This window comes from Orussus abietinus, unplaced genomic scaffold (assembly GCF_000612105.2).
Source record: "Orussus abietinus isolate OABI.00-Male unplaced genomic scaffold, Oabi_2.0 scaffold273, whole genome shotgun sequence".
Classification (NCBI taxonomy): Eukaryota; Metazoa; Arthropoda; class Insecta; order Hymenoptera; family Orussidae; genus Orussus; species Orussus abietinus.
In genome coordinates this window covers 63,025-85,448 of record NW_019394428.1, presented here as the reverse complement: position 1 = coordinate 85,448, position 22,424 = coordinate 63,025, and the positions used below count along the sequence as shown (strand labels likewise).

At 45.5% G+C, this 22,424-nt stretch overlaps 1 protein-coding gene across 1 annotated transcript in view; it reads right to left on the bottom strand.

Moving 5' to 3' along the window:
- Window positions 1–22,424, bottom strand: part of LOC105703316 (protein sickie) — a gene marked incomplete at its 5' end in the record, with an annotated part of 101,577 nt that overhangs the window by 38,636 nt on the left and 40,517 nt on the right. The window contains 5 exons of the mRNA XM_012431622.1: window positions 18,238–18,389; window positions 18,694–18,935; window positions 21,433–21,574; window positions 21,662–22,076; window positions 22,165–22,392. Coding sequence (XP_012287045.1) covers window positions 18,238–18,389; window positions 18,694–18,935; window positions 21,433–21,574; window positions 21,662–22,076; window positions 22,165–22,392 — 1,179 coding nt within the window. The remainder of the gene's footprint in view (window positions 1–18,237; window positions 18,390–18,693; window positions 18,936–21,432; window positions 21,575–21,661; window positions 22,077–22,164; window positions 22,393–22,424) is intronic.

Here is a 22,424-nt window from a genome sequence, read left to right as displayed (position 1 = left end):
CTTCCTCTCCCTGTAAATGCATCTCTATCGCCTCCTGGTTGAGAGTAAGGTCGGCTCGTTTGCTTAGACGGGGCCCTTAACCAGAGATTTTACGATATCACGGCCCGGTCGTTACGTTGAAAGTGTTAAGCTTTACCACCGAGTATAAATTTCAATTCCCACACGCAACACCGGGAAACGCAAGTAAAGATCGCCGATCAATTTAACGAGAAAAGGGAAGCCGGGCCAATCGGTAAAAGCGAGACCTTTCTCCGGGGATTCGTGAGCAAGGAGCGTGAGCAATTAGTGCTCATCTAGAGCACAGTGAGTCATAGAAATACTCCGAAAGAGAGAGGGAGGGCGAAAGTTCCCTCTCCCCCTCTCGTAAATTTTCGCGCCACGTTGTCACAGGTTAGGACGATCCCGACACTTCCACTTCTTCGATTGCCTAGAGAACGATCTAATCACTCACCCGGGTGGAGCGATCGTTTTAGGACGAGAAAGAATAATAAAAAAAAAATAAATAAATAAAAGGAGAATAAACGTAAAAGATTAGTCGTTTCGGGAGAATTGCCGGAAGGATACTGCAGAGGCTCTTAAGAAGTGGATTTAATGGCCGGGGTGTATTTGGGATTAAGGTAACGAGATATATCTTGGGTTGATTTAACGAGGTTTTCCGGAGAGGATTGAATTATCTCGGGTGGTGAAAAAAAGAAAAAAAAAAGAAAAACAATATTACTTTTCCTGGCGTCCGTTGTTGCTACCGGTCGGCTCGTTTCATTTCATCGGCCGCGCCCCCGAGGCGCGAGGACGCTCATAAATATTAATATTGAGGAGCCGTCGGTCTACGTCATAAGTCGGGAATTCTTACGTCTAGCCTCTAGAATGCTCGTACGGAATTCCAGGAGCTTGGCAGCCTTGAGGGACCTCCAGGCTAAGATGGAATTCCGTTTTGGCGAGCGAGTGCCGCATCGACGGTGCGGGTTGACGTAACGAGCGGAATAACGAGTGACGGGCGCAAGTACCAATTACGCTTCTCCTGCTTACTCGCGAATGCGTTTTCAGTGAAACACGTTTTCCTTATACGCGCGTGGATTTATTAACAACCCTGCGACACGAAACTCCTTCGAATTTACTCAAAACCCGATTACGTACTCGAACGACATTTGTATTCGTGTAGGATGAATAAAAATGAGAAAGAAATTAAATCCGTTCAATTATCTCAACAACAATCCCCAAAGTAACGTACCGCTATACTCAATCCCTTCTTGAATATATCCCCGAAAACTTATCCCTTCCTAAATTCTGCACTGAAAAAAATCTATGAGAACTAGAAATCCGGTTATTTTCACTGAATGATTATAGTAATAATTTCATAATTAATCATAATTTCAGATTTCAGTAATTAGAATTTTTCCGATACATCAGTCAGACATTCTCATCAACGATACCCAAAAAGCATTAAACCGGGTGCATCTACTAACGTTAACCGGAACCTTCTTGAAGGTGCAAAACATATTTTGAATTTCCATAATTTCAATTTCCCCTTAATGCAAGACACTCATCATCTGAACAACGCTGGGAGGTTATCGTTCGATCTCCTCGCTCGAAATCTCTCGATCGTTATTACAGGCGAGTCCCTTAAAATCGGAGATAAAAAAATGAACCGTTGAAGAATCGAGAGCAGTCGTCGTTTCGACCTAAAGGTAAAACGAAGAAACAATTTCCTCGTTAACAAGACGTTAACGCGACGGAGGGCCGTAATGGGACTTGTTTGAGGCCGCTCAACGAACGCGCATTAAATCCCAATTACCATCCATCGTCGGCCGCCCTCGACGTGCGGCTGGAAAACGGAATCGAAAAAAGCCGCACTTTCAGAGCTTCATTAGAGGCTCGCCCCTTAATAGCCCCTGAAACGCACTCGCGCGACTTCGCACGCGTCTCGCGACACCGCGTTCCCCTCGAAAGTTGCCCGCAATGCGACATGCAATATGCAGGGGGATGCACACGATGCACCTCTCGTCCGTGCGGAGAACTTGTCCAGCAAAGTCCGCGGAATCAGCCGCACATTGTGCGCGGACACGTGCCGCATTTCCGCAAGTACCGGAAGCGCCGCCGACGGGGAAAAAGACGGAGACGCTCGATGCAAATAAGGGACTTCGGGAATCATTGTTTCCGATGTTAGGAACGGGAGGGAGAGACGAGGGGAGATATCGCGAAAAAAGTTTCATACAATATTGGTACCGTTTAAGCGAAAATGATGTCCCGACTTCCGCATCCGTTTTGCCGATCACGTCGAGGACGATTGTCTTGTACAAAAATTGCATGAAATTAAGTACTGCCGATACATCGATTTATCTTAGGTTACGGTCTATTTCCATGCGAAGGTATATTAGACTTTTACTGTCTTAGTAGTTAAATCGCGTTAAACGAGTGAATTTCGTTGTCGGAAAGAAACCACCTGATCTTCGGATTGGAGTGTACGTTTCTGCAGTGGCAGTGAAATGTCACCCACTTTGCCCGGTATCTTTCGTTCAAGAATTAAATTTCACTTTTTAAAACGGGACATCACATAATCCACTGGCCGGGATATCTCCAAAGCAATGATTAAGGTGATATAAAAATGCGGCCCGAAGAGTCTCGTTCATGAAACTTTTTTCCCAACTGGGCGTATCGAATCGTATGAAATTTCACTACGTTAATTGGACGTCACCTCAAAATAAAGGAAAAAAATTCCCTTCCTCTCCTTTCCTCGTCCCACAAGATAGAGAAAATAAACAAAGTCAAAATAACGATATCCATAAAAAAAAAAAAAACTAAATCCAAATCCCAAAATTTAAGAAGAATATCCGTCCCCTCGGAGGGCAAGATCCGATCGGTCGTCGGAGTGCGGAATAAGAGTGCCGCCTCGCGGAATCGACACGCAACGGAGTATCGCTTCCGAGGAGGAGGAAAAAGCCGGGCGAGTGGTGAGCGTCTTCCAGTTTTTCTGCGGGCGATCTGGGGCCGATTGGCCAGAGCGGATCGGCCGCTCTCGGCCGGGCAAAAAGCAGAAGTGTCCTGGCTAAGGCCTCCTCCCGGTTACGGGGGGGTCCTCTCCTTTGTCCTTCGCGGCCGTTTAAAGAGTGCAACGAGAGAGACCGGGCACTCGACGTGGCGCGGCACTAAAAGAGAGGCCACGCCGGGCAAAACAACGGGCCGAGAGTTTTAATAAGCCGGGAGACCCGATTGGCCGGCTAGTTGGCTCCAATCAAGAAAGAGGTCTTCGCCACCGCCGAGTCCGCGAGCGTGTGGAGCCTTAACGCGCGTCCAAAGGGCTTATCTAAGCACGGCCACGCGCCTCCGCGTATTAAGGACTCCCATTACGCTGAATGGACCTAATGAATTACGACCTGCACCCTCCGTCGAGGCCGGGGCCCGGTTTTGCGTTCCTCCTCGAGTTATCACTCGCGCGATAACGCCGGAGTGCGCGCCTTCCTCCCGATGCCTCCCATTTACCCCCTTTAATGTCAACACGGGCTTGACAATTGCCCCGGTCGCGGAATTTCCTAATGAGATTTTCACCGCCGGCGCTTCCCTCCAAGACGAGATTACTCGTGTCGCGGAATTAATTAATGATACAAAAAAAAAAGGTACTTTTAGAGCTTGACTAATTTTTTCATCGTTCAAAAGTTTTCCTATGTGTGACCAATAGAGAGGACGGAAGTTTAAGGGGAAGTGTAGGGGAAACCTCGGGCCCACTTTTTATTTTTTCTTGTCAAAAAGGTTTCTCGTATGACCACTCAAGATAAGGAAAGCTAAAGGGAACGTCGACAAGTGTGGGTTAGTCATCCAAATCGTGCCCCGTGTATTTTATTTGTTATTTAACATTTGTCTCACCGTCCAGTGTTAAACGTCACGAATGTCAAGTAACAGCAAACACATATACAACGGTACTACCTAGGTGACGTCGACATTTGGCAATTATCCCGGAAGTGGATCCGAAGAGAACTTCCTTGCACCATCGAAGGTGGAAGAAAACGAGGGCTTTTACCCGAATAAATGGATTTTCTCTCGATAGACGCGAGTAAATTGAAACTTAACCCGAGAGATAAAGATATCGATGCCGGAGAGGCTCGTCAGGATTTTTTCCGAGGAGTACGCAAAAAGCCCAGGTGTGGGCTCGACGGAAGATCGCGACCCTCGTTCCGTAACCGAAGATCGTCTTCTAAAGACCCCGGGGTCCTTCGGCACGAGCTGCGGACCTTGTAATTGGCCGAGAAGATTGCAGCGCTGCGCGGTCGGATACAATTTCAGAGAAGGAAACGTGAGGGCTCGCTGGATGCACGGACCTCGCCGAGTCCCCGCGAAACGTGCACCGCGTCGATTTCTGCACATAAAGCGTATGGATGCACAGGGTGTCTCGTGGGGTCTGGACGGGATCGTCTAGGCCATGTTATACCATAAAAAAAAAAACTAGCTAATAAGATTCAAGGAGAATAGACGTCCTCCCCAGACCCAGGCTTATGGTAACAACGTAACATAGAAATACCCTGCTGGCTATCAACGACCCGCCATCACCGATTTGCTGTAGCAATAAATATTTTCAGAGAAAGTTGCCGGGAAAAAAAAAGAATTATGGAAATAATCTCCAACTATTTCCAGCAAGGAATTTTAGGAATATTTATCCTGGAGGCCGGGCTAGCCTGGAAAGTCTGGGGGGAAGAAATTCGTCCCCTTTCGAGATTCCGAAGGAACGAGGGTTTCCCTCGAAATCGGGACGAAAGCGTGTCCCGTCTGCGAAGGACCTGACAAAAATCGAGGGACGGGCCCAGGTCAGGCCCAAACTGTCCCCGGGCATTTTCGAAGGAAGTGGACGGACGACGCCTATGGGCCTTTACGTCGGTGTAACTGGACACCCTGTACATATAAACATAGCCTGGTCGGGCTTGGAGCAGAAAAACTCGAATGAAAGCGCGCCTTTACGTCCCCGGGAACGAGCCCAGAGGATCCGGGCTTGGTCAGCCCCTTCGCCAGGGGCGTAGGCTATTTTCAAGGGATGCCCGGTCTTCCCGGTTGCCCCTACGATTAAACGAATCCCTGACGTTTACCCTGCATTTACTTTATTTTCCTAAACATTCGCAAATTCGGCGCCGAACGCATAAAAATGAGAAAGAAAAAAGAAGTACGTATGTAAACCTTAGGATATCTAAATGTAAGCGAACACGTGGTTGCAGTTTTTTTACGAAGTTTGCCCACTGCAATTATTAAGAATCACGACTGAAGTTAGTGACGGTTGATATAAGGATATTAATAAGTATAAAGACTAGGGAGAATTTATATTTAAAAATGCTGAGTTATACTTTAACCCAAAATCACCAGGAAAAAAAAAAGAATGGTCAGGAAAACCAAAATTGCGGTAATCGTAATCATTTAGGAACAACCTGGGTAGACGGTTACAGTCATCGGCGTAACATGGTATGGTTACTTCACCGTGTACTCAAGGTAAGTACAAGAAACGAGTAGTTTAACTGTGCTCGTCGTAACTGCTTTATATACTTCGTTCTTTTATTAAGTTTCCCTGACCATTCTTTTTTTTTCTTTTTTCGTGCACCCTCTTCTATATCTTACCGCGTATTTTGGAACACCCTGTGCATGCAATACCGTCATCCGATATGCACAAACATCTCATCTACAATACGCGTTATGCAAGGTGAGTCTTATGAAAAATTCAAGATCAGTGAAATTTAATCCCTGTGAACGGACGCTTTGACGAACGGCAAATCAGGGTAAATGGTACTATCCTCATTGAGACAATTGCACGTCACGATAAACTATCGAATTTGTGATCGATCATTGCTTCCCCTCCACCCGTATAATTCCGATTAGTCCCATGATGTCTTCGCGCCGAGTAATTCCCACAGATTTAGGATGTTTCATAAAACCCACCCTGTACCCATCCACCGTGTTTCAGAGATCATCGCTGGGCGGATAAAAATGACCCTCGCGATCGGTCATGCCATCAAGAAAATGGACAAGAGTCCGAGCCCTCGAGATCGTTTGTGCCCCCTGACTTTTCCTTTATGTATGATTTTCGGGTGGGATGGCTACCCTACGAAAGAACGTGTCTCGAGCTTTCGATTGATGTTCGGTCAGGGTCCGTCGTGTCCGTGACAATGGATCCTAATTGATCCCGCGGATCACGCCGTCATCCTCCTACGCGATGGGGTCGAGAGAGAAAAAAGTCTGCACGAAGAAAGGGGGTCCACGGTAAGGCTCTCGTAGCTCCGATGGGCCCTCGTACGAACGATAAAAATCGAGGGGACGACTTTGCTCGCGCCATTCCCGGGGCTGCCAATTACTTTCCCATACGGAATATTAAAGCAGGCGTGACGCCAAATCCGATAGCCTTTGCGGTACCGAGACCCCCACGCCCGATACGGGACGTTTCAAAGAAACGAGTACAAAGTACCGAGGGTCAGGCTCGAATCGGGGGCGTTAAATTTCCAGTAAAAGTGCAAGGCTAAACTCGTCACTCGACCCGACTCTGACGTACGGGGAAAAGTACTATTTAACACGTTAAAGTAAATATTGATTAACACGAACTGAGTAAATTCATATTCCAGGAGTAGGTAGTAAACGTGTGGTTCGCGAAACATTGCAAAAGGGACATTCTCTCGGAAAGTATTTCTTATCAAACGGAAGAATTGTACAATACAGGGTAGTTTAAATTTCGCGTTAAAAGTATCCTCATAGTTATTAAGAAACGATTACTAATCAACGGGGAAGTTCAATTGAATATTGGGCTGTAGGGGTTAAAATTATTATATTCGGTGTAATCGCGATTTCTCTTCGCTCGGTTTGAGAGAGGAGGAGAGAATTATTTCTAATGGCCGCAAATTCGACCGCAGAGTTCCCGAAGATACGCGTCGGCTCCATTGTCGAGTGCGTTTGACGTAATCGTTTCCGCGTACAGGTGCAAGCTACAGAGGGCACGGCCTTCCGCCTTGCGTTTGCAGTGTGCGTATTAATGCCGGCCGAAACGTGTGCGTGAACAAAGGCATCTGCTGCGTTGGACACGCGTGCGCGTGCACGCGTCATAAGCGTGTAATCGTGTACATTCGTCTGCTCAAAGGTGCGACTCCGATCTCGCGGTTACGCGGTTCTAAACGCGACGGAATCTACTTCTACGTACATTTTCAATAATTTTATCCGCTGGGTCGTTAAAATCTCTTAAGTCTTAGATGAATCAAAGATATGAATATATATTTCATTTCAGGAAGTCGCAACGTTGAAATAAGATTTACCCGGCTGCGAAGTGAAGGTATTGGAGTATTTTCTATGTATAATTAAGGCGAGTCGAAAGTGGTGTTAAAAAGACCTGGTTTATGAAACATTTCTCCGAACTGGGCGTACCAAATAGTTTCAAACTTCACAATGTAAATGTGGAGGCTATAAGGAAAGTCCCGATAACCGTGAAATTTCATTTTTTTATAGACTTGTGTACAGAAAGCTTCAACATTTCATTTTTGTATAAAAAATGAAATTTCATGATTATCGGGACTTTTCTTGTAGCCTCGGTATTGAAGTTGCAAAGATTGAAACGATTCGGTACACTCAGTTCGGAGAAAAGTTTAATGAACGATTGACCCCTCGGATGCCACTTTTACATCCCCTTGAGATGGACAAAGAATTAATAAATCCTTGTTTAAGTAGAGATTTAATCTTCTTAGGGGTAAATGCTATAACGTATGACGCACTCAAGCTGCCGAGAATTTATACAGGCCTATGCATCTCAGGTGTCGTCACGTCCAGTGGCGAAGGTAAGGTATACCTACAATTTTCGGCTTTCTTCAGCTTAGGCCAATTATTCATCTAAAGATCTTCACCTCAATATTTTCCATTTCTGTCCCACGTGTACGTACACTTTTACTTGGAATGTCTTTTCTCCCACAGCAATCCTTAAATTGGCACGGCTCGCGATTATTACAAGAATACACATACACGTAACTGATAAGTTTCCCATCTTCTGGAGTACGGCAAAATATCAAGATTAAGGAGGAAGAAGAAGACGGCTACTCGGTAAAATCTTCAGGCAATGGTACCCGTCTGCCAGCTGGGTGCTACCCTATGCCAAGTATTTTTCTGTGCCAAATCGTTCCAGCAGTCACATCTCCAAGACCAATACACACACTTTAGGGTAGAAAAAATCTGCGCCCGCCATTCGGGAACTTTTCAGCGGGATTGTTTCCGCATTACAGGTGTAAAGGCCCGTGAAGTACGCAGATCCGTCTCGCGTTTACGAGGTGTGAGTTAAGGCGCGACTGCGGTCGCACCTTGTACGTGATAAACTGCATTTTTTGAGAAGCCAGTCCTACGTCCTCGATCCGCACTCGTAACGCAACCCTTGAATCAGGTTTCAAGCCTTGCATAGCGTGTATTTTCACACGAGTGGCTGGGACCTCATCATCAAATGTTACTGAGCTCTACTAAGTGCGAAACACTCGTCAGTTATTCATATCGTTAATTAATTCCCCCATGATCAATGGAATATGGTGCCATAATTCACGAAGTACCGGAGAAGAACTTGAATCACCAGCGTGCGAAAATCGTGCTATTTAGTACCGTGAAATGAGAATCTGAAATTTTCCAGTCACATTTTATCGCTCGAATCGTTCACAAGTTGTCGATTGTGAAACGGTATGGAATTAAATGCGATTTTTTGAAGAAGGGATAAATGACCTTTAGGCTACAGGTGTGGGATCCATAAAGTTGGAAGTTCTAAAGAACGTTTCCCCTCGACAGGTGCGGGATTTAGGGCCGTTGTCGTCTACCTGGTATTTGTGATGCATAAGTCAAGGCACGACAAGTGTCCCCGAGAGAATTGCTCCCCCGTGGTCTTTCCAGAAACTGTGGGAGAAAGTCAACTGTTTCCTTAGTTGCCGAAAAAAGAAAATAAATAAATAAAAAATTAAATCAAGAGCTTCAAATCACCGAACAGAGCAGAAGACCACGTCCTATTAGACCCTGATCTATCTTAAAAAATGTTCAATTTAACGATACCGCGTGGTCTTAAAGCGTTAATTGTTAAATAAATACTCTTTAACTGGAATTTAATGTTTTACGTTGGTCTTCTTTTAATTCCTACTTTTATCGTTCCAGTCATTGGTCGAGCAATCGATGTTTACCCCCGGAAATTGGATCCATGTTGTTTACGAGGTTACTAAACATTGGAATACAAGAAACCGAGGCTTTTGACCGAAAGAAAATGTCGACGGACAATCTTTCCCCAGATGAAACGCGATATCGAGCGGAACAGCAATCCGTCTCCTTGTTAGACGCCGCTATTTCGAGAACAGGGATCGAGAGAACCCATTGAGGACGTTTCTCTTTTTCTTTTTCCTGGGGGAGCACTGCCCTACGTTGCCAGAATTCTAAGGGCCCTCCATCGTCCGTACAAGCGGCTCATTGAAATTTCATCTCTCAGGGAAAACGACCGCTCCTCCTATCCGCATCAATCCTAGATAAGACGTCTCGTCCCCTGCACGGCAATCATCGTTTACTAGACAGACATCGGACAGATACATCTTCATCCAATTACGCCGTATAATTGGAGGAAACTAGAATCAAAGATCGAATCGTTGCTTGCCGCTCCCGAACCCGTCACAAAAACAACCGAATGCAAACATCTAAGTCCTGGACATCCTGCTCCTTCGACAAGGAATAAGACCCATAGAAATATTATTAATTTTTTAAAGCAATTCCGAAAATCCTGAATACGTAATTGTTTTGAGAGTAGAAGCGACGAAAAATTCCCGCAATCTTCGAAGCGTGATTCCGGAGAACTCTTCCATGCGAGAAAGCAGAAAATCCATCTAATAAGTGAAACTAATTACATTCAGGAAAAAAGAAAAAAAAAGTGAATGAATTCATCGAATACAAAAATCAAGTGCAGTTGTTCCGAGGGAAGAAAGGTTGTAAAAATTCCTTTAATTCTCCAGAGTGATTCCCGGTATCCTTTTCCATATAACTGATGAGAAGAAAAATCTAATGGACGATTGAAACGTCCAATTCCATCTTAGAGAAAAATTAAAATCGACAGATCCAATCAATAGAGGTCGTCCTTCATAAACTGCAGAAACACCCTCACTCATTGAGGCACGGTGGTATTAAAAGTGTCCCACCCTTTTAATGCGTGAATATGACCAACTTTGTTCAATTTGAAAAGAGAGAAAATTTCTGCGCAACGTCGGCCTTTTGATTTTCTACAATTCCGTGCCTTATTTTCCAGGCGAAAGGGCCGTAGGAAATTCATCGGGCGAGTGAAACGTCCGATTTGGTTCGGCAACGTCGCCTCCATGATCCTTCGTCGGTAGTCACGAAGCCGTCTGCCAATCGCCACCGTAAACTCGCAGGTCGAGCCGGCCGTAAATCTTCGTAAGGAGCTTACTCGAAGGCATTGTTCCCGGTCGACGCGACGCTGCTCGACGGTACTCGACGCCGTTCGACGAGGAACGGCGACGATCGACGAGGAACCCGAGGAAACGCCTCCGCCGCGGGTTTCGACGGGTTACTGTTAGGTCGACGTATCCAGGTTAATTCTGGCCTGCGAACTAGCAGTGGCCTCCCGAAAAGGGGCCGACGCTCTTCCCGATCGGGAGTGCACCGGGAACGGGTCTCCCCTTGCCCGACGAATTTATGCCGTCGTTTCGGTTCCGCGGCGTATGCGGGAATCGTTCTCCGGAGAACTCAGATTTACCGGTAAACATATCATCCAAACGCCGGAAGAAACGTTTCACCTCGGACCGACCGACGAATTGTGAGGATCACTTCCAAGAATTTACACTTTACTCCCTTTTTAATGAATTACTTTGATACCGAAGGAAACGGCGCGTAACGGAGATAAGACAACGAGGCCTGAATCACGACCGAGCGTTACGAGTTTTCTAAAGAAAAAAAAAAAAAGAAAAAAACAATGACAATTATGCACGTTTCTCAAAGGTAAAAAATAAAAAGAAAACAAGAAACGACCAATTACAGGAAACATGAATTTAAGACATTTTTGTTTCAACAGAAGAACGTCTCATGTAAGGTGTGCCGCGCATTAATAAATGCACCTAATGGAAAGGAAAGCCGAGTACATGGACAAAACTATATTTACGCTTTCAACAAACGATAGCATTGCTAATAAAAGTTTGGTTCTCCCTGCAGGAATGATTGCACCGGCAGTGCAGTTATTGAAAATTTTGTTTGAAAATTCTAAAGGGTTTACTCCCCCCTTAAGCGTTAATCCCTCGGAGGCTGAGCTAGCCGGGGATCTCCCGCGATCCTCTATCTCCCTCGCGATCCTCGATCTCTCTCGAGATCGGCGAGATCCGAGGAAGCAACGGGAGGAAAGCGAGAAAGAATGGAGCACTTTGGCGTAGCGAAGCGCACCGAGCCGTACGCGGGAGGAATGCAGGACGTCGCGCGTTTCTGCTTCTTCTCCGCTCCGGCCATATAGGCGGGAGAGGCTCGCTAGGCGACCATACCGATTCTAGGGATACCGACTACGAGAGGCCCTAGGAGTATCTCCCGTGGATCTCACTCCCGCGAGAAACGAGTCGGATAGGTCGATTATCCCTTTCGACGCGCTACACGGGCCGACGGTCCCTCGCGACTTCCAACGACGCGCCCTCTCCGCGAACTCCGCTCGCATCTTTTTACCGATATAGAATTGCCAGACTCATAAACTGCGGTGGGAGCGTTTCGGAAACGACCACTCTTTCGCGGGGAATTATGCGGAAAAAAAAATTCCCCGGGCCTCTGTTACTTGCTACTTAAGTATTAAGGTGATGCGAAAGTGGCATTTTAACGGGTCGATCGCCCGGATAAAAAAAAAAGGGCATTTGTACTTTCAGCAAAACACAGCATTGCCAATAATGTTTTAACTATTACCGCAGGAACAATCGCATTAACGAGAAGAATGTGTGCATTTTTAACGAATCGTAGATGTAAACATTGGGGAGCTCTCTTTAGTAAAAGAAATGCCTGCTAAAGTAGCCAATGAATTTGTTGCGACAACCAAAACATATTTTTATCCCGAATCAAACGAATGTGCGTTTTATAATTTGTTGTTACGGAAAAAGGATATTGCAGCTATGAATGGAATTCGTGGTGCGTCAGGGAAGTCAATCGGTTTTTCGTCGCCAACACTCCAGATATGTTTCACGTTTGTCCCGGCAAGTAAAATTTCTCAGCACGACCGTGAAATCATTTTCCGCGTGCGGCCAAGACATTTTTTTTCCCCAGAACTGAATATACCGACTCGTTTGAAATTTCACCGCATATATGTGGAGGGCCAAAGGAAGTTCTCGACATCCATGAAAATACACTTTATATCAAATATCCAGAAATTGCCTGTGAACAATAATATGAAAATGAAACTCCACGAGAGTCAGGCCCTTTCGTAGAGCCTGCACATCTATACAGTAAAATCTAAAACGAACGAGATCCCTAAAAGGGACATTCAATAAAATCTTCGGTATCCATTCCTACCCATCGACAATATTTATTCCCTCGAAATTGAGTCGACATCGCGAACTAGCAATAACCCCTTATACCAACGAATTTAGGTAGGAAAAACTGCGTGGCAAATAAACCGCAAGTTGTAGAAATTCCCGTATCCTAAGTTTCTCTCTTATCGTCATAACTGTTGTATCTCTCGAGGCCATTTTTTTTTTTTTTTCGAAAAAGCTTAAGGGAAGAAGGAAGGAAATCCAGGTGTCCTAAAGATAGGAGGGGCCTATCGAACTCTCGGAGCCGGGGGGTCGGGATGTCGTCGATCGATAAGCGCGATAACGCGTAGAAGATATCGAGAAGAAAGAACGTAGAAAGTCCGGGTCACCGTTCCAGACGGACTGTCTGCGCGCGGAGGCGGCGCGTCGCGTAAATACCTTTTCTATCCCGCGACATTGCGTCGAGGACGTGGAGCGCGCGCGCACGGAACAGCCACTGCGCATGCGCCGCCCTCTTTTTATCGCATTTAAATCCTGGACGATCAAGCATGCGCGATAGGCTGCCGACAAGACGCGTGTGATATCTGCAACGTGCAGCGGGATTTTCGAAACTCCCATAAGAGGAGACCAGTCAACGATGTAACGATAATTCGGTATCGGTAAACAGCGGTAAATACGATTTACGAAGTTCTAAATTACATTTTAAGATCTTCCCCCTTGGTTACCTATGGTAAAAGTAGCCGATATTATCGGCGTACTATGTCCCGATACCGTCCGATAAACGGAGACGGGATATAAAGTTCGTTCCGCGTATGCGACATGTTACAAAATACGGTACGCACGAAAGGTGACGCATTACGTTCAAGATAAGCGGTTCAGCTGTCATGTGGCGTGTATGCAGTAATGCTCGATTGTTTTCACCCCGCGGTTTAGAGACGCGACCAAGGCGATGAGGATAAACGGTCTTTCTTACGGGAAATAATGTTCCGACGTGGCTGGTATTCCCCGTGAATTATTGATTTATCGTTACGTCTGCGAGGGAGCGACTATTACTTACATAATGAAAATGGAACACGCGTACCTTACCGTCTCTTTTTTCAATCGCACGTCACGTGGCTGTGCGTAAAATTGCGGTGTGTCTGTATTTTTCATACATTGCAGAGACGCGCGTTATTATTTATATGATCCAGCACGTCTCGTCGATCTCTCACGGTCCTTCCAATGCCAAAAGAGCGAGCTCGCGACGATTACGGCGAGACGTGGGCACGTAATTCGGAACAAGCATGACCACGGCACTCGGCACTACAGCTCACCGATATTCTCGAAGCACGACGCCTCGTGACGCTACGTGACACCGCGTGACACCACGCTAGACTACGCATCGCGGCACGGACCGGCACGGACTGCGGCAGCTCGCTTGGACACGCTCCCGAGTCGATCCCGGACGCGGCGTGCCGACGGCGGCCGCTGATTGGCCCGATTGGCGGCGCACGTTGACCTTCCGGGAGCGCCATTGGTCCACCGCCAATCGGATCTGCGGAGATGCCCGAAGACAGCCGAAGCGAGCCGAGGACGACGGCGCGCCGGATTCAATCGCGCGTACGTTCGAACGAAACCTCGAAATTGGCGCGATTTGCATGGGAATTAAATCGGAACGAATGGAAAGTGAAAATTGTCACATATAGTCTATTAATCGGTATAAATACTAAGATGTTATATCAAGGTAACAGCGTGTTTAACAATGAGTGAGTTGTAAGTTTTCGAACGAGAGCCTTCAAAATTGGTAACGAGCTCGGTGTAAACTGAGCGTTCAATTGGTCTTGAGAAAGCGATTAAAGAATCGCAACCGTGTATACACTGCATTGTTTGTCCATGACAGCTGGACCAATTATTCATTGTACAGTCAGAGATGAGTTGGGAGATTGCTCACGGGCAGGATCGTGCGATCGCATCCTGTGCTGCCCTCTGGTTTCGTACGTTAGCTTTCACAGTTTTTTGCCCCCAAGGGCGGCGCAACGAATTTCTGATAGGAGCTCGCGCACTCGTGATGGCGGTAGAGTTCGAAAATTCTCAGTAACATTAAATTGGAGAAGGTAACTGTGAAACATACCGTAAGTTACCGGGAACATTGAGAATTTAAGAGAACGTTAATTTTGTTATTTATACTTTAGGTTTCTTCGTTTAAATAACTTTTTTTTTTCAATCAACTTCAAAGTTCAAGCTAAAGAGTAATAATTACTATTAGAAAATATTTATTATAGGGTCGTATTTAATTCCAGCTAAAAATATTCACGTATGTACAACTTCACGGAAAATTCCATGCCATTTGTTTCAAACAAACAGATATTTCATTCTGCGACGACGCGAATGGGAAGTTTTGATTGGCTACGGAGAACGTACAACGGAAATTCCCCTCTACGATGTTTCTCTATAGCTAATCGAAATCTCTTGTTTGCTTTGTTGAAAAATCCAAATTCTCATAATTTCTCGATAAAAAAGGCTTTGGAGAATTTACTGATAAATTACCGGGAATTCTCTTCGTTTCTGACGTAACTTACTGGATTTAGAACTCTAGATGGCGGTACCATCTACCAGTCGTCGGCGGCTCACGTACTCGCGATGGTAATACCATGCGGCAGTTGACGGTGGTGGCTTACCTACGCTTACCAACACTGCTCGCTTTCGATGGTAAGGGAAGAACACTCGTGACGCTCCATTTGACTTTATCTACTTATCTACTACTATTAAGTACATTGTTGCCTCGAAGTCGACGTGATGCGGAGCTTTGGGGCACGCGTCGGTGTCGCGTACGGAACTCTCATGCAGTGAATCTGCGTGGGTGCGATCGCTCCTAGAAATCTTCGCGCGTCCCAACCAACCAAGCGTCAAGCTACGGGTCCGAGTGTTTTCGAGCGTTTCTCGATCATTTTCAGAGTGGTTTCGAGCGTTTTCAAGCGTCATCGAGCGTATTTCGACCGTTTTTGAGCGTTTTTAGTGTTTTGGAGCGTTATCGATCGTTTTTCGATCGTTTTTCAAATGTTTCCGAGCTTCATCGCAGGCCGTACAGTGCCGTTGAGTGTTGATAAGTGCAGTAGAGAGACGGAGAGTGCCGGAGAGTGCCGAAGAGTGTCGGAGAGTTGCCGCAGAGTGACGGAGAGTGCCGGAGAGATGCCGCAGAGTGCCGAAGAGTTCCCGGAGGGTGCCGGAGAGCGCTGGAGAGTGCCGCAGAGTACCGGAGAGTGCCGGAGAGTTGCCGGAGAGTGCCTGAGAGTGCCGCAGAGTGCCGCAGAGTGCCGCAGAGTGCCGGAGAGTGCTGGAGTGTGCAGCAGAGTGCCGGAGAGTGCCAGAAAGTTGTCGGAGAGTGCAGGAAAGTTGCCCTAGAGTGCCCTAGAGTGTCGCAGAGAGCCGTAAAGTGCCCTAGCGTGCCCTAGAGTGCCGTAGAGTGCCGTAGAGTACCGTAGAGTACCGTAGACTGCCGTAGAGAGCCGTAAAGTGCCCTAGCGTGCCCTAGCGTGCCCTAGGGTGTCCTAGAATGCCCTGCAGTGCAGTAGAGTGCCGTAGGGTGGCGTAGGTTGCCATAGAGTGCCCTAGAGTGCCGTAAAGTGCCCCGGCGTGCCCTAGAGTGCCCTATAGTGCCCTACAGTCCCATAGTGAAAATTATATTGCATTAGAGTGCATTATAGTGCATTAGAGCACTCTAATTAGAGTGATGCAGCCCTCTAACAAGGCACTCTGATTAGAGTGCTAATAAAGGCACTCTAATGGGCTCTAATGCAATATAGTGCACTCTACGGCACTCTGATTAGAGTGCTTATTAAGGCACTCTACTGCACTCTAATGCAATACAATGCACTCTACGGCACTCTGCGGCACTCTGCGGCACTCTGCGGCAACTCTCCGGGACTCTCCGGCACTTTGCGGCACTCTGCGGCACTCTGCGGCAACTCTCCGGCACTCTGCGGCACTCTCCGACACTCTTCGGCACTCTGCGGCAACTCTCCGGCACTCTGCGGCACTCTCCGACACTCTCCAGCACTCTGCGGCAACTCTCCGACACTCTCCGCCACTCTGCGGCAACTCTCCGGCAACTCTCCGGCACTGTCCGGCACTCTACTGCACTTAACAACACGCAACGGCCTTCGATAAGGCTCGAAAACACTTGAAAAACATGCGAAAACGATCGATAACGCTCGAAAACGCTCGAAGAACGCTCGATAATGTTCGAAAAAGCTCTAAAAACGCGTGAAAACACTCGAAAAACGCTCGATGACGCTCGAAAACCAATCGATAACGCTCGAAAATGCTTGACGAAGCGAAGGATTAAGATGGAGGTTACTAAACGGTTTCATTTTTCATTATTTTCACTCTTACTAAAAAATAAAATACTGAGGACACAGTCCGGGGTCTCGAAGAAAGAATCCTCGAATCGCTTAGAAAAATGCATATGATTTTATTACGTGTCTGTATCCAAGAGTCCGAAAAGTGACCTCCGATTATTATGAGAGATAAAAATGGTAGTATTTCATTCGTATCGCGTTTATTGCAACAACTGTACCTTATCAAAAGGAGTAATGAAAAACAAACTTGAGGAATTAGACGGCTTCCCCTTTTAACGAGAGGCGTCTTCGCGGAACTCTCTGTAAATTCGCAATCGTTTGTATGAGTTAAGAATCATTTGACATGTCTTCAAAGGAGATCACTATTTTGCTCGTATTTTCACTCGTAAAATGATCTTTGTCTAACAGTATATTGAAACGTTTGCGGTTTACGGGATCCATCAATTTGACGAGTGTCAGATTTTAGGAAATAAATTACAGAATGTGCCGAATAAATTGTAACGATGGATAATATTGATAATATAAATATTACGTAACAATGTAATATCACAATCAAATTTAGAAGTTAATAGTGTCCCATTAAGTTGTTTCTAAAGTAAATAAAACGAGTTTTTGGAGAAAATTCGGGTTTCTGATTACTCTCAATTTGACGGGTGTCCGTAGAAATAGGTATACAGGAAATGACCGTAAAGGTTAATGTCAATTACTTCGGTAAGTCAAGGGGCCAAAAATATGTCGAATTTCGCATTCGTTCTTCAGTTTCTTTCGCATTCGAAAGTGTCGAATCTGTGGAACATAAACGCTCCTTGACCGATTTGGAAACACGGACCTTTCCTTCTCGTCCGTGAAAACCGAAGAGAAACGTCGTTCTCGTCCGTGAAAACCGAGAGAAGAGTAGAACTCTCGAGCTACGGTTTCACAAGAGACGACGACTCTTAAATGGTTGGATAATCATAGATGGCCAGATAATCTCGTTAAAGTCTCCGTACAAAAGGGGAGAAGAGTTCTCGACGGAAAAGTTTCCTGAGAGCAAAGTCTCGGAGAACTTTCATGGCAGTCGCGTCGGAAGCTTTTTCCTAGAGGAAAGCTCACGAGGGGCATTAACGAAAAAGTAAAGGCAGACAGTTCGCATGAAAGCGAGCACTTCGCCAACGCAAACGTTCGGAGTGGATATCAGATTATATTCACAAACTTCCGATGTCTCGAGACTTTCGTCTCCAGATAGGAACGAATAGTCCTTCGAATCCTTTATCTCAAACTTTCATAAGAGAAATGGCGTCATACGTCTAGAGTGATACAGTAACATCTCGGAATGAAGTTTTGTTCGTATTCTATGCACACATTCTCTGCAATTTCTTGCAGCTTTTAAAATCAATAAGTGTAAGATGTTACAGTACTCCAGAGGTACCGCGTAAACCGAGTAAGAGAGTGAAGAAGCAACTTACATTTGTTGAGAGTTGACTGGTCAAGGAGTGGACTTTTTCCTGGGCGTCGAGGAGTTCTCGTCTCAGTTTTCGGAGCTCGTGGGCCTGCTTTTCCTCGGCAGAACTGTAGAGGCTGCTCGCCGTGGACACCAGAGAAACGGACGATCCATGAACTGTAACAGACATTAAAGCTTTATGAACATTTTACACACGTTTTACGCGATAAGCTTATGAACTTTACGCAACAGGATTTAAAAACATTGCCTCGTTTTAATTACAAACCAGCCATCAATTTTTCAGGAATAAGAAACCGGCGTGCATTAAAAATGGAAAAATAAAGCAAAGGAGATATGGAACGAAAACGTGACTCCCGTCACCTACATCCTTTCTGATTGTGATGTTTGGTATAGTCTGTGATTAGTCGAACGACATAGTTTCAATTTGGTTCAGAGAATCGATATCGTTACATGAACTCACTGTCATCATCCTTATGGACATGTTGATAAAGATTCGGCGGCTGTCTCGAGGCATGTGTTGGAGTAGGAGACGTGGGTTGAGACCAATGTTGACCGGAACATCCCGCCGATCCCACGGGCACGCTGTAATAAGGTTCAACCCCGACTCCCATGCCGATTCCTACACCTTCTTCACCGACCGAGGACGAAGTTCCGCTTCCTCGCGCGAGCATCGAAGGATACATCTTCTCGCTCTTCGTCGACCTAAGGAAATTCAGAAAAATACGTTTCGTCTATAGTCAAACAAGTCGTTAAAAAAACGTACACGAGGAAGAAGGGATTTCTATAACCAGTACGGTGTGCACTCGTCTCTCGAATTATTTTAATAATACATATGGAAGTGGATAGCTAGAAATAAATTATTTAGCTTAACTTGCCTAATGACGGAAGGTAACAGTTTCAGGTCTAAGGAATTGTGTTAAAAGTTATTAATTTTGTCAGCGAAACAGTTGTAATATGTAGTCGAAACAATTTGGTATAGCATTTTCTAATTGGAAAGTTATATATCAAATTCTGAAGAGGTAATAGTATATAGTGATTGAAGTACTGGTTACGGTCAATTTTTCATCGTGTAGGTATAAACGGAAAATAAAACTGGAAGATGAATCGAATCGAAGTCTGTCTTGCTAGGAAGAATTTAAGCGACACACAGAAATTAAGATTTGACGAAAAAGAGATGTGGCGAAAAACTCGAGTACTTCTACCTTTGAAGAGTCACTAAACGTGTCCAAATTCATCCCTAGTCATGACAATCGAGTTCTTTGCACACTCTACAAAAAGCTCAAAGTTGTCTCTCCGTAGCCCTTAAACCGACGAGCCTTCGTGAACCAGAGTATTCCTACGTCACGTAAAAATTTCCCTCGAATTCCATTGTTGACAGGCGAAAAATCTTACGCGGTCTCATTAAGGGCTAAAGAGGCGAACTTCTACATACACATTATAGTAATTTAATCTTCTCCTTCGACGCCGAATACAAAGCACTAGTGTAATGTATAATGAACGCAAAGTGAGACTTAATCTACAGGCTAGTCTTTGAACACTGACTTTGCAAACGGCTCTTCCCGTCTCTTTCGCTCTCATTCTCGCTCTTCCTCTCTCTCCCGTATCCACTTCCCTGTATCTATCTCTTTCATTCGCTCTCACGTAGATATGCACCCGGTAAGGGAGGATTTATTCTTGAAATATCGACTAGCGGACTGGAGAGCACTTGCTCCTCGGTACTCGACCTCTCGAGAAGCAAGCCGCTGATATCTCGATTAGAGTGTGTACGTAATTGGGCGATCCGGAAGCGGGTTCAGCGAAAAAGGCTCGAAGAATAATTATAGAAAGGCTTTCCGTTCGGAGAGGTCGCCACTTCCTAGATCACCCACCGTACACGCTCGGCGTATTATCGACTGATTTCTCATGCTAATGCGTACAAAGCTCGGATGCAAGAGACTCGTCAATGACAGTGGAAATTATGGCTGCATGGTTCATTTACGTGCGAGGCACTCGGTGTAGAAGGTGCTCCTGATGTGCATAAGTCAAATTATTAACCTACAGCGTACTCGACTAAAAAAAAATTTTTATGTATTTATTCATAAAAATGTGCATGAAAATTAATTTTTCAATTCTTCGGCATGGTATATTCTTCGGCACGGTCCGAGGACAAGTCAAATATCTCCGATCGGTTCTCGTTGTTCAAGTTGGGTCTTCTTTCTAGTTATCTTTCTAAGTAATAAGAAAAGTCCAAGTTTTGTCAAATAAACGGGATAGAAGAGCATGCTGTAGGTTTGATTATTACGTAGTATCGACAGGGAGTCAATATATCTATTCAAATTGGTGATGCACTACGTAGTGATATGTCCTTTCATAACGCATTTCAATCATGAAAATGTCAAGTCTCTGAAGTGAACTTTGCCCAAAGAGTATTTCAAATAAATGGGGAAAGGTACGGTTCGAATGCATTCGCTTATTGGTCGACAAAAACTGTCGTAAGAATGTCTTATGACTGGGACAAAGTTCACCTTAGATTCGAAAAATCATATTTAGCGCACACACAGAATTCTCGAATAAAACCAGGTTAATACTTATGTTCTCAATGAGTCGTGTATGCATGTCTGTTAATTCACTACCTTGGAAATGTCCTGCCTCGCATGTGGCTAAAATGGCATCAAATTCGTACTTATTATTTTCTCATTCGGGACAATTTTGTTAATAATTAATAACAGGTTACTGCATAAGAATCGAGAAACAGATACATGGTATTCGGTACGTTAGGAAATTTGACATTCGCTGTTCACTTAGATTTAATTATCTTGTCAGTATTGAAATTTACGTTACGAATAGGTCTGGCATTACGAACCACTTTTAATATCAAGTTGTATGATATCAGAGCCATTGTTATTATCAAAAGCATTTTATTACCTCCGCTCTTTCGATATTATTTACAGTGCACGTCCAACTAATGACGTCAATTTCCACCCTCAAAGTGAAATATTAGATATAATAAGAAGTAAGTCCCGAGCGAAGTAGGACGCTGTTCGTTTTTAGAAAAATATATTAATGGTATACCATCAAAATGCAAATCGTACGGGCAACACGTAGCTAAAATGAAATTAACCATCGGATGCGGATGCACGCTTTCCAGGATTTCACCGGCTACTGGAAGTTATGTACTTTGGCAGAGCAATTTATCCCTCACAATGCCGAGGGATCTTACCTGATAGAGTTGCTCCTATTGAGCCTGGGAGGAGCAGGAGACCCCGTCGAATCTCTCTGGTGCATCAGAAGCCGAGCGTGTGTTAGACTTGCTCTGTGTGATCCCAAGGATTCTACGCTGTCAGCTTCGCAGAGTCCCATTCCTACAATGCGGACCCAAATAAAGAATGCAGACAGGATCGATCATGGAGTTTCTGTTGAAAATGGAGCAAAAGTTTCCTCTCTTCTACCTTGAGATCGACCACTGGGCGTGTACGTGTTACTGTGCCTCATCCAGGAAGTGGTGTACGGACTGTTGGGAGCGTAATATCCCTGAAGATCCGGAGCAGCGTAATTGCTGCAAGTATCGCTAAGACTTCCATCCGAAGGCTTCAAGACACGGGGCGAGAACGACGAAGACGTCGGCCCCGGGCCATTGCCACGTTCTCTGTGATGAGCCGCGGCAAATAGGGCAGTGAATTCAGGACTTCCCGGCTTTGGAAGGCTTTGCGATCCGAGCATCAACCGATCTCGAACAGACTGTGAGAGCTGGCTCGCACTTGGTCCAGTGAGGCTATAGCTCTTGTAATGATGCCCCTGATTCGACCCCGAGGAGTTCGCCTGCAGCTCCGTCGTGCACGTCTGAGTGCCTCCCGAAACTTTAACCTGAAAAGCGTAAGCATCGTTACGAGAAATTGCCACTTCCGACAATTGAAATTCATTCGAATAACAATCAAAATTAAACAAAGCATACCTTCGTCCTGGGCACGGCGCTGACTTGCGCGGTCCTCGCGGCATCCTTGCTGCCATTTTGCGAGCCATTTGGACTCGGACTGGTGCCAGCACTGTGTCTCTTGACGTACCCAAAGCTTTGGGGCACACCCCTGACTTTACTGCTATTGCCTGTTGACGTTCCCGATGACACCTTCTGCGGCTTCTCTCCGTTTGCGTACTCGGCCATAGTTTGCTTCCTGTGCTTCTCCTGCGACACAAATTAACTTCGGTAAGCATACG